Consider the following 15,140-nt stretch of genomic DNA (forward strand, 5'->3'; position numbering starts at 1 on the left):
GAAAAAATTAGGAGATATGGTTTCAATTCCTTGTCTAAAAATGTGTTTTTCCTCTCTGGAATTTTTGAGAGAAATGATGAATCCAATGCAAGACTTAAAAAATCATATAGGCTTTTAGTTAACATCAGTGGAATAGATGGCTAATGTATCCTGCCAGGCATACAATGCCACAAGGCAACAGGTTTGCACAACAGTCATGTACCTAATGCTAGAAGAAGCTGTGTTTATGATTAATTTAAGTATCGGGTGCTAGAGTAGTTTGTGTGTGTTATGAGTATTTATAAATGTTCCCCATTTTTTAGTTTTTTTCTGGTCACCCTGTTTGCTGTCAAACTGATGATTTTTTTCTTTATTAAATCTAGCTTTGAGCAATTTTGCATCAACTTCTGCAATGAAAAACTCCAGCAGCTCTTCATACAGCTAACCCTGAAGTCAGAACAAGAAGAATATCTCAAAGAAGGGATTGAATGGGTTCCAGTTGAGTATTTCAACAACAAAGTTATCTGTGATTTAATTGAAGAAAAGCATAAAGGTGAATGAAGCTTTAATTACTTCAGTTATCTTTTCTTCTCTCTGCTAATTTCAAAATCATATAGAGTAATATCTGATCAGTTATTCATTTTTATCAATTCACAATTCATTATCCTGAGTCAAATTATAATGAAGTTAATATGTAATGTGGTCTGAAAAACAATGTAAATGGGCTCTATTTCTCACATTTAATAACAGTAATGTTTTAAAAAAATAGGATATGATTGAGGATCTCTTGGAAATACTTTTGCTGTTGTTTTACTTGATTGAAATAATGTTTTTCACGTTGAATAAATGGTTTCATTTGGACTAGTAAGTCCGAGAAAAACTTTTTTAAAGGTATTCTACGAGTTGAAGTAGATTTACATGGAGAATTTTGAAAAATCACCCCTCCCCTAATTTAACTTCTCCCTTCTCGTTAAGATTGGATTTCTAACCTCATTTATTATCCCAGAAAAACTAAGATTCTATTTAGCAATTTGTTGTTAAATTCAGCATTAATGGACTTTCATGGTATTCATGCATGGCTTGGGAGTAGGGAGGAGAAGGACCTAGGGGTTCAAGCCCTCGTGAAAGGTTTGGATGATACAGCCTCAATCGTACTCCCTCTCCAGATAAATCCTTCTGGCTATGGCTTTGAATTCATATATGTATTCAGTTCGCATTCCAACCCTTCCAATTTCATTCTCTAAAACAGGTATTGTTAATTTTCAAAGGTTCTTGCATTTGGACTCAGTTGAGATCGTTGTCTCCTTATTGATTTCATCTCTCCTAATTCATATGTTTCACTGAGGCATACCTTTTCTTTCAGATTTTCATGATATCTGTTGAATTATTCAAAGGTAAAGTCATCCTATAAACTATGTTTCATACTCATTCATTTAATTTTCCATATCATTGCATGTATGGAAAATAGTAGTGCATGCATCAGTAGGCTCTGCTTCAATGACTTGTCTTTTATTTGTATTTTATCGGGGTATATGGATTCTGGTTTTTAATGCAATAGCTGTATCTCTTTAGACATCATTTTACATCTTTGGAAGTATTATATCTGTGTGAGTTGCTGTTAAAATCCTTTATTTAGGATGTTATTATTTTTATATTTTTTATTGGTAAAATTTTACATATATTTTAGACAAAATGTAATTTTTTGCATTGGTTATCCTAAATGAGTTGTCTGTTCTTAATGGGCCGTGTATTTTGAAGATTTATGTGGCTAATTGTGGTTCGATCATTTTGAAAAGTACCTTAAAAAGGATCTTGCTTTTTTGATAGGTGATTTTTAACATTGAATAACATCTGATTATGTAGGATCCATTATCACTCCTTTGATGTTCCTCAGTACATCACTATGGGCAATGGCAGGGTATTTAAGGGTGCTCTTTTCCATGTGAAATCATTTCAGGCTTGATGTGGTGGAAATGCAATATATCCATGATAAAATTACCATTTGTTGTTTATGTTTTATCATGGTGCCCTTTTCCACCTGTTCTCTAGCACGTGGTGTATGAGTGCTATGATTTCACATCACAGGGAATATACCCTATAGGCTTTCAGTGTGTAGGTTAACAGATTATGACTAATAGACCAAAGGAGGTGTCAGAAAGGTAGTGCAATAGGAATAGCAGAGCGTGGGAGAGAATGTCCTGCAAGGCTATAGTGGAGAGTGGGGGTCATACCCACTGAAATATGTTGGAGATACAGGCTTTAGAGTACTCCTCCCTCCAAAATACATTCCCCTCTCCTCGTAAACCCCATCTCCTCTACACCAAAAAGAAATTTCTGGCTATAACCTCAAGGTAAAAATCGCAGCATAATGAACCGGTACCCTAACTGCCGTACAGAGAATCAATTTACTGTTCTACCCTTTTCGAAAGCTGTTCTTTGAGAAAAACATACCAATAGTAAAGGGGTTCCATCAAAAGTGCTGTTCACTTAAGGACATCAGCCTACCAGCTGGCAGGATATGGTATTGTGAAATATTTCCACCATGTAGTTAAAAATCTTGTCATCAACTTCCCCGTTGCGCAGTTGTGAATAGGCAACCATCCCACTGTTCTTATGAACTTCCAATTTGTTCTGAAGGAGGGTATTCTGACCAATGCAGTGGGGCTCAATTGCACCCAGCCGTTATTCCTTCTCATCTAGTCAGGGGCAGTCTGACCAGGTTGGCTGTTTGGCAATTGAATTTTTTTTTTAAACACCGTGGAAATATTTTTCTCGCGTAGTACACTACATCTAAATTTGATCTGCCATCCCTTCTTTGATTGGAAGTGTAATTATTTTCCAGAATATTTTTTTATAAGCTGATTAAAAATCTTCCTTTCACGTGCTATCTTTGGTCAGAACTATATATGTGTAAAAACTGCATCCTTTTCTTGTGTTTAACTTATTATTTCTTTTCTGTCTTAGGAATAATATCAATTTTAGATGAAGAATGCTTACGACCAGGTGAACCTAATGATGCCAGCTTCTTGGAAAAGATGAATAAAAACCTTAGCAAGCATCCACACTATATTGGCCATGAAAAGGCTGACAGGAAGACACAAAAGTTAATGGGCAGAGATGTAAGTGGCCATTACACACAATTTTTTTTTGTACCCTTAAATATTTCAAAATAATTGGATGCTTTGCATGTTTGGAAAATCAAGTGATTGAAAATATGTATGAACATGTGCTTATGAGAAAAACCATGCTTGTAATGAATGTTTTTCAGGAATTCCGTCTAGTGCACTATGCTGGTGATGTCACCTACAATTCTAAAGGTTTCCTTGACAAAAACAATGACCAACTCTTCCGAGATTTGTTGGAAGTCATGTCTGAAACTTCGAATTCAATCACACGAGTAAGTTATCATTCATATATCTATGTAGTTAGATTTCATTTATTTGCATTAGGGGTAACACTTTTTGTTGTGTACGTATTCATGTTATTTTCTTTTCTTTGAAATAAATTTTATTTATTTTGGGCCGATAAAGATTTTTAAATGTGAGTGGTAGTGAACAGGGGCGCAACTAATAATTAAGGCTGAGAGGGGGGGGCTTTTAGGCGCAACTAATACTTAGGTGTGTGAGGGTATTGCAGTGGCGCCGACTCCATGGGGCTTGAGGGGGCCCGAGCCACCCCAATAATTCGTTATGGGTGTGAGGAAAAAAGTGTCAGGCTTGTCGATTTTCCCCGGAGTGTCCAGATATCGAGATTAGAGTTATCAGGGTTCTAACTTTGATCATATGACTCTTATAAAATGCATAAAAGACTTACAATTCACTACTTATAAAATTTCCGGGAAAAGATCCCCGGTTGGGGCCCCCCAATATTTTTTCTAAGTCGGCGTGCCTGGGGTATTGCATACCCGCCAGAGTAAGCAGGATTTGCGGGGGCCCTCCTCCTGAATAATTTTAAGACTAATGGTTCAAAATGGCGAGTTTTACGGATTTCTGAGGGATATTTGATTAATCCTAACACTATTCTATAAGTAATCCTAATCCAATTACGTAAAATGGATCAAACTTAAATATTTCTCTGAGCTCTGGGGGGGTTTTATCCCCCAAAACCGGCTAGCTTTTCAAAGTGAAATTCTACTATTTTTTCTTGTAAGGAATTTTCCCTATTTATTTATCAATCAAAATTGGTGCCATGCATTTACAAAATAATTTCATGAAGTCTGAGATGCTCTCAATTTTCCATTATTTTAGAAAATGTTTCCTGCTGACCAGCTTAGGAGGAGAAAGCGTCCAGATACTGCTGGAACCCAATTTAAGACAAGTTTGAATGAACTAGTGGAGATCCTCATGTTCAAAGAACCTTCTTACATCAGGTGCATCAAACCAAATGACTACAAAAGACCAAGTAAGGAGCATGTAAATGTCTTGAATGAGTCTTTAGACTTGTGTCCTAGAATCTCTAACTGATATATTGTTGGTGAGGTAGGAATTTTTTGTGATGGAATAATCCGTTCAGGATATTTTGAGTTTATTTCTTCAGGTATTGTACCTATATAGAATATAAAGCACCTTGTGTTTTCCTTGTTGAATATAAAGTTAAACCTTGATTTTAAGGGTTGTATAATTTAATATTCATGCTACTTTGTCTCTCTTGAAAGAGAAAAAAATAATTTAGTGGTGCTGATAAACACATAACATCTTTAAAAGATAAAATCATCAAAAGAAGTAATTTTGAGCCAAATGAATTCCTAATTCATCTGTTTCCTTAGCAGTCACAATATGTACTTGGAATAATTTATTTCATGCAAAATGAATAGCTGTATCTTGACAACTTTTTCTACTTTCTGTTAATGAATTTTCTTCATTACTTCATTTTTCATTCATTTGCTAGGGTAATCAACTATAGTCTGTATTTGAGTCCTGAAAAAGTGACAAAAAGCTTAAACTCACTTTCTATATTAATCTGGTCGAAACAGGCAAATTGGGCTCAATTGAAGGAGAAACTTGCTAGTGCATATGAAACTTTGAAATAAGAGTATTTTACTTACGAGTCTTGGCATCACTTATTTATCAAATCTGCATACTCATGAGCATAGCCAAGGAGGCAGTCCTCGTAATTTCCAATTACTCTCTCCTCTGGAGGTGTCTGTTATAATTCTTGGCTTTGCCCATAAACATGCCTATACAATTCATTTGCAATAATTTGGCTGACACTAATTAGTCTACCATTCTGGCAGACCTTGCCCAATTCAGGTAATAGGGTAGCCAGCATTTGCTGAGAGAGGCATCCTGACGAGCAGCTTCCTCTCGACAAGATTAGTGCATAGTGGCTGAAGCAAAATTTTCTTGCGTGAATAGGGCAAGGCTACCTGACAACCCTCAGATCAGATGTTTCCCCTGCCACTTTTTCCTCTCCATTAAATAGTCATTGCTCATGTTTACGTTATTGAACTGTACCTATTTTAGTTGTGGGTAGAATGATTTACTTGCCCATGCTTCCTCCTCCTCTTGCCATAATTTTTTTTCAAATAGTTTGGTACATTATGGCTTGGATAAATTGATATCATAATTTTTTATCCTTCTGTGCTCTGAATTGAATGTAGTGGTGATGCTCTCATTAATCTTAGCCCCTTGAATATAAATTTCAGGTGACTTTGACCGGAAAATTGTTTCACACCAGGTGAAATATCTTGGGCTCATGGAAAATCTTAGGGTACGGAGAGCTGGTTTTGCCTACAGGAGGCCATATGATGTGTTCCTCAAGAGGTACAAATCCCTTTGTCCTGCAACATGGCCATCCTATCCAGGATCCAACAAGGAAGCTGTCACTGTTTTAATCCATCACCTCAAATATGGCAACAATGAGTACTGTCTTGGAAAGTAAGTATATCATCACCCTTGAAAGAGGGTTAAAAATGTTCACATGTTATTGTCCCCGTTGATCTTTTATGCTTCTTATCTCTGAGTTCTACATCCATTGCCATAATAGGAAAAATCTATAGCCCATTCATTCTACTGTATAATTAGAGGATATAGGGCCTTCTAATTAGTCAAGCAATTGCCCTGGCACACTCTAAGGGTCTGACGACCATACTAATGGGAAGGCAGTGTCTCATCCCGTGGACAATTACAATATTATTAACTTCCAATGACAATAAATATATCTGATGGTTCAAAAACTTCATGAAATCTATTGTTAAATGAGTCAATATCCTATGCAGAAGTTGTATCAAATTATTTTCTGGCGTAGTCAAGAATACAGCAATAAACATTCATTTTTACAATTTTTGTCAGTAAAATTTGTAATATTTGAATTACATTTGGATTAATTTTTTTAATGAAATTCCATGACGATTTCATAAATAAAATAATTTTTTATCATTATTTGAAAGAAAAAATTAAATTGTTGTAGAGTAATACCTGCACAGCTGGGTGTTGCTGGATCTAGCGGAATCTGTGGGGAAAATCTTCTCTATGAATACATTTAAAAATTTATCATTCAGTACAATGGCACAAACTTTTCAAATTGAGATACACCTTTGTCAGAGGCACTAATAGAATATTGCTAGTTTTCCCCTGATAACCAATCATTTTTGTCAAATTGACCGTAAGCTTTTCTATTCTAGGACAAAGCTTTTCATCCGCTTTCCAAAAACACTCTTTGAAACAGAGGATGCTTTCCAAGCTAAGAAGCATGACATTGCAGCGATAATCCAAAAAGTGTGGAAGGGGAGAGTCCAGCGGAAAAAGTATTTGAAAATGAGGATGGCAGCAATTGTCATTGAAAAGTGGATCAGGCGTTTCTTGGCCAAGAGAAGGACGGAACTGAGGAGGAGAGCTGTGGTTATTGTGAGGCAGTAAGTATTTCTGTAATTTAGGATATATGCCCTCACAATTTCTATTTAATATCTATTCACTTGTATTAGTTAAATCTTGCGATCTCAAAGTGATGGTTGGGTCCTTGGTGGTGGTTGAAATGGCTGTCATCAGATATGGAAATTTGCATGGCAATTTTATATTGTGAATATTCTTTCTCTGCTGAAATAAATATGCCAAAAATAGTGAAAAAATACCAAGTCAATTGGATTATATAAAAAAATCCATTGTAATATTACAACGTTCAGATCATAACTTATAAGAAAGCACGTGGCTAAATTCTTAATCCTTTTCTTCTTGATAGGTTTATTGAAGGTTTTATCACCCGAAATGGTTTGCCAACTGAGATAAATAAACGGTTTGTGAAGCTAGCCAAAGTGCATTACTTAAATCGATTGGCAAAAAGCTTGCCAACAACTGTTTTGGACAAATCATGGCCCCCTTGTCCTGGATCTTGTGTTGAGGTAAGAACAAATTATGTATGCATCCCCTTTTCTTATTTTCCAATACAACTGAGCATTTCTGTGCTTACATTCATTTCTCATGTACCATTTGCAATTTTAGGCATCAAAATATCTTCACAACCTCCATACCAATTGGTTAGCCAGAAAGTACATGCTCAGTTTGACTCCTGAAAGGAAGAAGCAATTTGAGCTGAAAGTTTTGGCTGAGTCGTTGTTCAAAGGTGAGATAAATATTATGGGCAATGCATGTTACCCCGAAAATAATGGATTAACTGTTGCTGTGGTTTCATGGGTGTCTCCTCCTCAATTAGCTGCAAGAATAGTGATTTTTTTTATCGGTAAAAAGTCACTAGATTTTAGCTTAAATTGGATTTTACATTTAAATTTTATACACCTCCTATGGTACCAAGAAAAATTAAGGCTAAAAATGTGGATATTTTAGGCATCAATTTGAGTTCAACAAGAGAAAAATTATATAGCTATGCCACTGGTGACAAGCTGTATGAAATAGGCTACATAATCTCATTTTTACGGAAGGAAAGAATTTCCATGACTTGTTTTTTTACGACTGAATTACTTGCAGCCATTATTCTTTTAATGCTTACAAGTAAGCAATGCAGGCCAGCAAGAGGTCCTTCAGGTTGGGGTGGGTTAGTTGGTTGGTGCATTGGCCTCCCACCTCGTGAGCTTTGGTTCAAATTTCAGTAGTGGTTAAGAATGCTCGGAGACTAACTGTTCCGTGCTTTATTGCTTTGTGGGAAGTACCGTAAGTGCTTCACTCCATCCATTCAATTAGATTCCTATTCAAAGACATGGTTGCCTCGGTGCCTTCTATTAAGAGAAGGCTAATGCCTGTGCCGATTTCTCTCCACCCTTCTCCATGACACAAATGACCTATGGTATTGATTGCCTCCTACAGATAAATCCATTAAGTCACTTGGGTCCAGTGCTTAATTTCTAAAATTTTAGGCACCAGTATACATACCCATGTATTTAATCCACTCATGATTTTCAAATGTAAGTCATGCCCTCCTCCCCAAAAGTTCCAATTTTTTAAAACTTGTTATAAAAGTTATAATGAGGAATCACGTTTTACCAAGTATAAAAAAAAACAACATTTTAAAAACTTTTTGTTTATGGTAGTCACAGATGAAGACAAATAATATGTATCAATTGTACTTTAACCATTCGCTTAAAAAACTGTCTTGAGTCGGACTTGAATAAGGAGTCATGTTGTCTTCATCATAAACTTTTTTGCCTTGCAGTGCCAAAATATAGTACCCCAATTTTTCCTTAGATGTGCCAGAATGTCATTTCAGTGCATTCTGGCCGAAATTAAGCACTGCCTGGGCCTTCCAAAGGTGGATGGCCTCTCCCAGGCCCCCACATTTGGAGGTTTCAAAAGGGTCCTCAGAAAACATTCCCACCATTCCCACCACCTCACACTGGCGGAGGAGTTGGTGGAGAACAAAATTTCATGAGGCCCCTAAATGTCTCGGGGTGGCCGTTCGAGTCATTCAATCTAATATCTTATTTTATAATTTTAGGAAAGAAGAAGAGCTATCCCCGCAGTATTGGTCCTCCTTTCATTGAGGATAGACTGGCAGATGATCAGAGACTCTTGAAAAGTTCCTTTGAAACAAACCAACTCCAAACTGGTGAACGATTAAGGGTATGTATGCTATTATCATCTATTCTTAGTCAATTTTTTCTCATATTGACTAAAAATTAGAACAATAATTTGCTCGTGAGATAGTGAAAAATCTTGATTTTTAAACATTTGTCTCTTTTTCTATGTTACAGTACTGTGCCCCTGTGATAAAGTATGATCGCCATGGATATAAACCCAGAGAAAGGGTGCTTGTATTTACCAATAAAAATATATATCTATTGGATGCAAAAACCTTCAAGACGAAGCACTGCTTAACTTATGATTCAATCACAGAAATTTTAATCACAACAGAGACTGATTCATTACTGGTCATAAGGATCCCATCGGACCTGAAGAAGGATAAGGTGAGTCTTGTTTGCCCATTCCTCATTTCTGGAAGTTCATGCTTCCATTCCAGAATGACACAGTATTAGCTAATATAGGTGACTCATTGTTAGCTGATGACTCATAATGAGATGTGCAAAAGGTGGTGTTATTTTATGGCCAAAAGTGGTGCTATTTTTTACAAATTGATGTTATTTTACTCAGAATTTTGTGTTATTTTAATGACTACATGATGGACGTTAATAAAAACCCATCCTTGTATTAGGCAAACCTATTACCTTTGAGTTCTGAAAACCATTGACAAGGATAAATTTAAGCAAAAAGCCTTCATTATGGACTGAATGCATGCCATATTGTTTTCAAGGAAAATACATGCGCGAGTGGTAAATGAGTTAAATAGAAGTAAAAAATTTGAAGGAGGATGAATCCTACTGCATTTTACAAAGAAGTTGCTGCTTTCATAAATTTTGATCACTATTCATGGAAAACTATTATGTTTGAATATATTATAGAATAGATCTGTACATGAAAAAATATAGAAATTTCACTATCCAATAAAATAACTGAACAAGCCTTAGTGGTATGCCTTCACGGTGACACCAATAATTGCTAGTTAACTGCAAAAATTCTACAGAGGAAAAATCATTGAATGGGATTGGAGCCATGATTTCCTAATTTCATGCCAGACGTTCTATCACTTGAACCTCCAAAGCATTGTCTTCCCTGGCAGAGTTTTGATTTTTTAAATGTGATAAAAATAAAAAAAATCACTCGTTACCTATTGATCTATTGCAGCCATGGAATTCATTAATTTGAAGTGAGCCTTCAAAAAATTTATTTAACCATCTTAAAATGTTTTGGCTGTCCATCACCATGTCAGGCAGAATGTCTGCTAGGGGGGTGTTTGTTAGTGAAGGCCGACTACGTATATTTTAAACCTGCATAAGAGGCATATTTCTTCTTAGTTGTGTGAGATAGTTTTCATTTAGATGCTTTTTGAGATGCTCCACTGCTAACATTATACTCGACTCTCGCGAGTAGTTTTCAACTCGACTCGATACTCAACTCAAGATCAAAGAGTACTATTCGCACATCCCTTCTTTTTGGTGCAACATTCTCGTACAATGTGATGTGGAGCAGTGTTTTCCTGAATACTAGAAAATAAAATCATTATTTTCTAAAACATCATCAAATAGCAAGCTCTAATATTCGAAAACTCAAATTTAATTATTTGAAAGTTGGGCTTAAATTGCATGACTGTAGTTGGTATGCAGGATTTCTCGATTATTTCTGACAACACCACAAAAAAATCTTGCAGCAGATTGGGTATCAAATAATAGAGCACTTGAAATAATTATTTTAAGAGCAAAGAGTGGATCCAACCTGTAGATTGCAATATCCTCGAATGACAGCACCCAACACGCTCTTACTGAAGAAAAGATAATGTATATTTAATTCATTCCTTGCATATTCCATGTCATTCCATTGAAAAATATTCTAATATACTTTCCAGGGAGACCTTATTCTTCAAGTGGAAAACCTAATTGAGGCTTTAACTATCCTCATTGATATCACTGGAAAGCCAGAGGCATTGAAGATGGCTGATACATCCTCGTAAGTAATCTTTAGACTTAAAAACATTTACATATGCAATGTATTTATGTCAGACAATAAATATGTACTAGTGAAGGTGGTTAGGAATACAGAAAATGTTAAGTGCTGTGTTCATTCTTGTATGCTTTACCTAATCTATGTGCCATGGTTTTAATTTTTTAATTTTATCGAGGCATTTAATGTAATTTTGATTTATATGCAGTAATAATTATTTTGTTAATAGGTGTGTGTTTTTTTCTTATTTCAGGATTTCTCACAACTTGAACAATGGGAAGCAAGGAGTAATTGATATAACCAAAGGCCCCACACCTTCTATCATTAAAGGAAAAGAAGGACACCTTATCGTGGTGAGTAGATAAAACTTATCTTATAGAATGCTGTGCGTGGAGTGATTTATCATCAGGTTAAAGTCACAAAAACCTTGGATAATCTGCATCATATCAGAAAACATCTAAATTTCATTGTGAAAAGATATCTATTGAAGAACACTCCTTGTGGAGAAAAACATCTCTCTCAATCAACTTAAAATGGCTTGGTGGCAGCTCCGCTCAAGGAAAGAGTGCGCATAATTTATTCCAAGAAAGTATACAGAAATAGAAGAACCATTGTGAAATATTGTAAACGTAATCTCAAATTCTCCGCATATTTTACGTTAATCAAATTCAGGTACTATTTTTGGGTTTCCCACCAGGTCAGGTCTACTGTTGCTGACGTTTCAATGGCTACCTCTTCCATCGTCCTCAGGGCATTGAAATGTCGGTAGCAGAACACCTGACCCGGTGGGGAACGTGGGAAGAATTCATCTCATATTTTGGTGGCCAGGGTTGGATTCAGCATCAAATTTAATGACTGGGTCATGACCCTCCTTCATAGTCATACTGAAATTCATTCTTCATTGGAATCATACTGAAACATGAGTCATGACTCAAATACCCTACGGGAGAGAGGGACAATTTTCTATATAAAATTCTTTGAAGGGAGTGCTGCGCTCTACGATAAATACATCTCAAACTTCTCTCACTTTGGGACTTGTATCCATGCATTTGCATACATGTACTCTCCCTTTACTCCTTTACTAGGATACAAAAATTATTACACTAATAAAAATTTAAATATTTTAATAAAATTTTAGGGAGGTCATGAACCATGTGACCCCCTGTGCACCACTGGTACAGTGACTGATATATGGTTTTTACATAGCATCACTCAGTTTCAATGGGCACAAGCTGCCTGACCTGGTTCGATGATCATGTAGTGCGATTGTGCCCTTGCACCATTCATGATGCTTGGAGATCTTAGGTAACTACATAACATATTTAAAGGTAGGGTCCGGAGCTATTGCACCTCTCCCAAAATGAGGAAAATTTTTAGTGTTTGAGCCAAGGCTGGTGGCAGAAAAAAATTCTCAGGGTTTTAATGGGAGGGTACATGTTAAATCTGATGAAGAAACACTAAAGACTACATCTCCTGAACATTTCTGGGGGATTTCAAACTCCGAGGCCCCTACTCGCTACAGTAGGGGCTGGCAACCTATCGATACTTTAATATTATCAAATTCCGGTAATGAATTTTCAGTACTGCTCAGGCTTAAAGTGAGGTACAGTCTTGAGGCCTTGCACTGGTGGTTTATTTTTCATTTGCATGAAAAACAACACTTGCTCGTAGATTGCCGCTTGTGATACTTTCACCAATGGAGGCGCTACAACTACATTTATTGATTTTATCAAATATTTTTCCATTCCATAACCAAAAAATATATGTATGTATTTTTCATGTAGTGAATATTAATTTTTTGTTGATCAGTGCTTTAATCTCAAAGAAAAGAATGGGTCCTACCAAATTTGAGGTTTAACCTTGAGTATATGCACTGGGCAAATTATGTACCTAAATTCGAATTTGGGTAGAGAATATTACTGAAGAGAATTATGAAAAATGAAAAGATTTTTCTGGAAAGTCTCTATGATATGGATGGAAGAATAGCCTTTATGATTCAAGAATAGAGTGTATTGGTACGATTTTATGCTGAAGAAAGTACATCACAAGTTATGAAAATATTTCAGAAAATTAGGAAAGATGCAGAAGGTAATTATTGCTATCATGTAGTTGTGGAATCAGTAGTATTTTTTACAGAAGTTGGAGCTGAGTTTCTTCATCAATAAAAAATTGACTAAATCTTATATATCTTTGGCTAAGTTCTAACAACACGCATCTCAAAAATAGCACCTTTTCAGGAGAGCAAAAAAATTATTAATTTATTTTACTTGTACACTGAAATTAAAAACCAAAAGTTCATAAAACTGAAAAGAAGCATTTATTTTCAAACAAAGAGTTGTCTTTTGCTTGTATTTTATTTTTTAATGTTATTAAACTTTGTTTAACACGTTGCGTACGGATGGCGAGAATTCTCGTTATTTTTTTCCCGAACGTTCCGGACGGATGACGAAGATTCTCATCATTTAGGCACGTCAACCTAAACAATTTTAAAGCGTACAATATATATTCGCTTGCGATACGCTTTAAAATTGTTTAGGTTGACGCGCCTATATGACGAGAATTCTCGCCATCCGTACGCAACGTGTTAAGATACCTGTCTCAAACCGGCCGAATTTGAGATTTGTGTTGTTAGAACTTAGCCATCAATATGTACACCAATTATTAAACAAACAATGTTTTGCCTCTTTAGAATTCATTCAGATTAATGATTATCTCTCCATTTCAGGTCGTAGTTCCATGAAATAGCTGATGGACTCCACTTGGCTTAGTGACATTGCTGAGCCCTGTGTCTGCAAGAGTAAGAAGATAAAGTACAAAGTACTTAAGAGCACAAAAATTGATACATTTCTGGAAGACTGAGTCATTGCTCTTCACAGAAATAGTTTTGATATTCATATTGTTCCTAATATCTAATTAAATGATTCTGCCACATGATGCAGGTTATGTTACTGCAGTTTTCCAGGGAAAATTGTTGTTTTTATTTTGTGATAACACCCATGCATGTATAGAGATATAAAATGTTGTATAGGTATTTCATGACTAATGCTTGACCAGTTTTAAATTTGTATTAGATACCCATTTTTGATTTTAATCAATATTTATTGTAAATATGTGACATAATTAACTTCGATCATTGTCAAAAAAGTGATGCATGAATGTTGCGAGGGCAAGAAAGTATGTTACCCATAAAATTGTCTGACGTCCCCATTAACTCTCTTCCTGTGCATTTTTAACCAGAGTGGAAATCCTACAGGAGAAGGCTACTATGTATTGTTAAAATTTTATAATAAAGAAAAAATTCTACTGCCTTAATTAATGTCTCTTCGAAAATTTCATTTAAAAATACCTTGAAGGGGATTGGGTTGATGAGGTGGGTGGAGGAGAGTTGACTTCTCACCCGACGTGCCCATGTTCAATTCCTGGTGGTGGTGGAGATTTTTCAGAGATCCTCCAATGCCTTCTATGGTATTTTATTAGTTTTTAGAACTTTTTGAATGGGACTTCAAGCTATAGTACGCCCGATTAGAGCGTTTTGTAAAAATCCTCTTGAATTTATTTCAAATATTGTTGCCGCTGAGAGGAATACCCAAGTTTTTTGAGGAAGAAGAGCAGAGGGCATCTGACTGCCTGAAAACCAATCAAAATGCGATAGGCAAAGCTGTGTTGCCAAGTGGGAAGAAGATTTATTAGACAGTCTTTCATGTCAATGCACTGACAAAGACTTCAGAGAAAACATGCCAATGCCCGCCTTTCTCTCTCCCCATCCCAAACCCCTAGTACCACGGGTCCAACACCCTGCCACAATGCTGCTCGAAACATTCTGAGCTTGTACAACTGGCCAATTGCAAAGATTTTATTTATTTTATTCTCAAACCACCGAATACAGCTCATATTGGCCATTTTACATCAGGGTATTCAACAAATTTAACAAGTAAATGTATATGAACAACCATGCCCTGCACAGGGGAAAGCTATCCAGGCGGGACTCGAACCTGCAACCTCTTGTTTGGCAGGTTAGGACGTTACCCCGCTGCCACCGAGACGGGATAAGATATTTGAAAAGAATAATAAATGGCAATACATGCCATTTTTCTCTCCACCCTTCCTTTCCTACCTCTACCTCAATATGCAGGTAACTTGATCTTTAAGTAACCACCTCCAAATATACAATACCAAACACTTTGTAAAGTAGCCCTTCTCTCATGCACAGTTGTGCTGCCC

At 36.1% G+C, this 15,140-nt stretch overlaps 1 protein-coding gene across 2 annotated transcripts in view; it reads left to right on the forward strand.

Annotated features, from left to right (window-relative positions):
* LOC124159120 (unconventional myosin IC) overlaps window positions 1-14,231 on the forward strand; it is a 139,682-nt gene extending 125,451 nt beyond the window's left edge. For both annotated transcript variants that reach the window (XM_046534688.1, XM_046534687.1), the window contains exons 9-21: window positions 363-532; window positions 2,944-3,098; window positions 3,248-3,376; window positions 4,227-4,380; window positions 5,624-5,855; window positions 6,602-6,832; window positions 7,156-7,315; window positions 7,416-7,536; window positions 8,863-8,987; window positions 9,119-9,331; window positions 10,825-10,925; window positions 11,173-11,272; window positions 13,645-14,231. In XM_046534688.1, coding sequence (XP_046390644.1) covers window positions 363-532; window positions 2,944-3,098; window positions 3,248-3,376; window positions 4,227-4,380; window positions 5,624-5,855; window positions 6,602-6,832; window positions 7,156-7,315; window positions 7,416-7,536; window positions 8,863-8,987; window positions 9,119-9,331; window positions 10,825-10,925; window positions 11,173-11,272; window positions 13,645-13,659 — 1,906 coding nt within the window. In that variant the 3' untranslated portion in view covers window positions 13,660-14,231. The remainder of the gene's footprint in view (window positions 1-362; window positions 533-2,943; window positions 3,099-3,247; window positions 3,377-4,226; window positions 4,381-5,623; window positions 5,856-6,601; window positions 6,833-7,155; window positions 7,316-7,415; window positions 7,537-8,862; window positions 8,988-9,118; window positions 9,332-10,824; window positions 10,926-11,172; window positions 11,273-13,644) is intronic.
* The last annotated feature ends 909 nt before the right edge of the window (window positions 14,232-15,140 follow it).

The sequence above is a fragment of the Ischnura elegans genome, chromosome 5 (genome assembly GCF_921293095.1).
Source record: "Ischnura elegans chromosome 5, ioIscEleg1.1, whole genome shotgun sequence".
NCBI classification, from domain to species: Eukaryota; Metazoa; Arthropoda; class Insecta; order Odonata; family Coenagrionidae; genus Ischnura; species Ischnura elegans.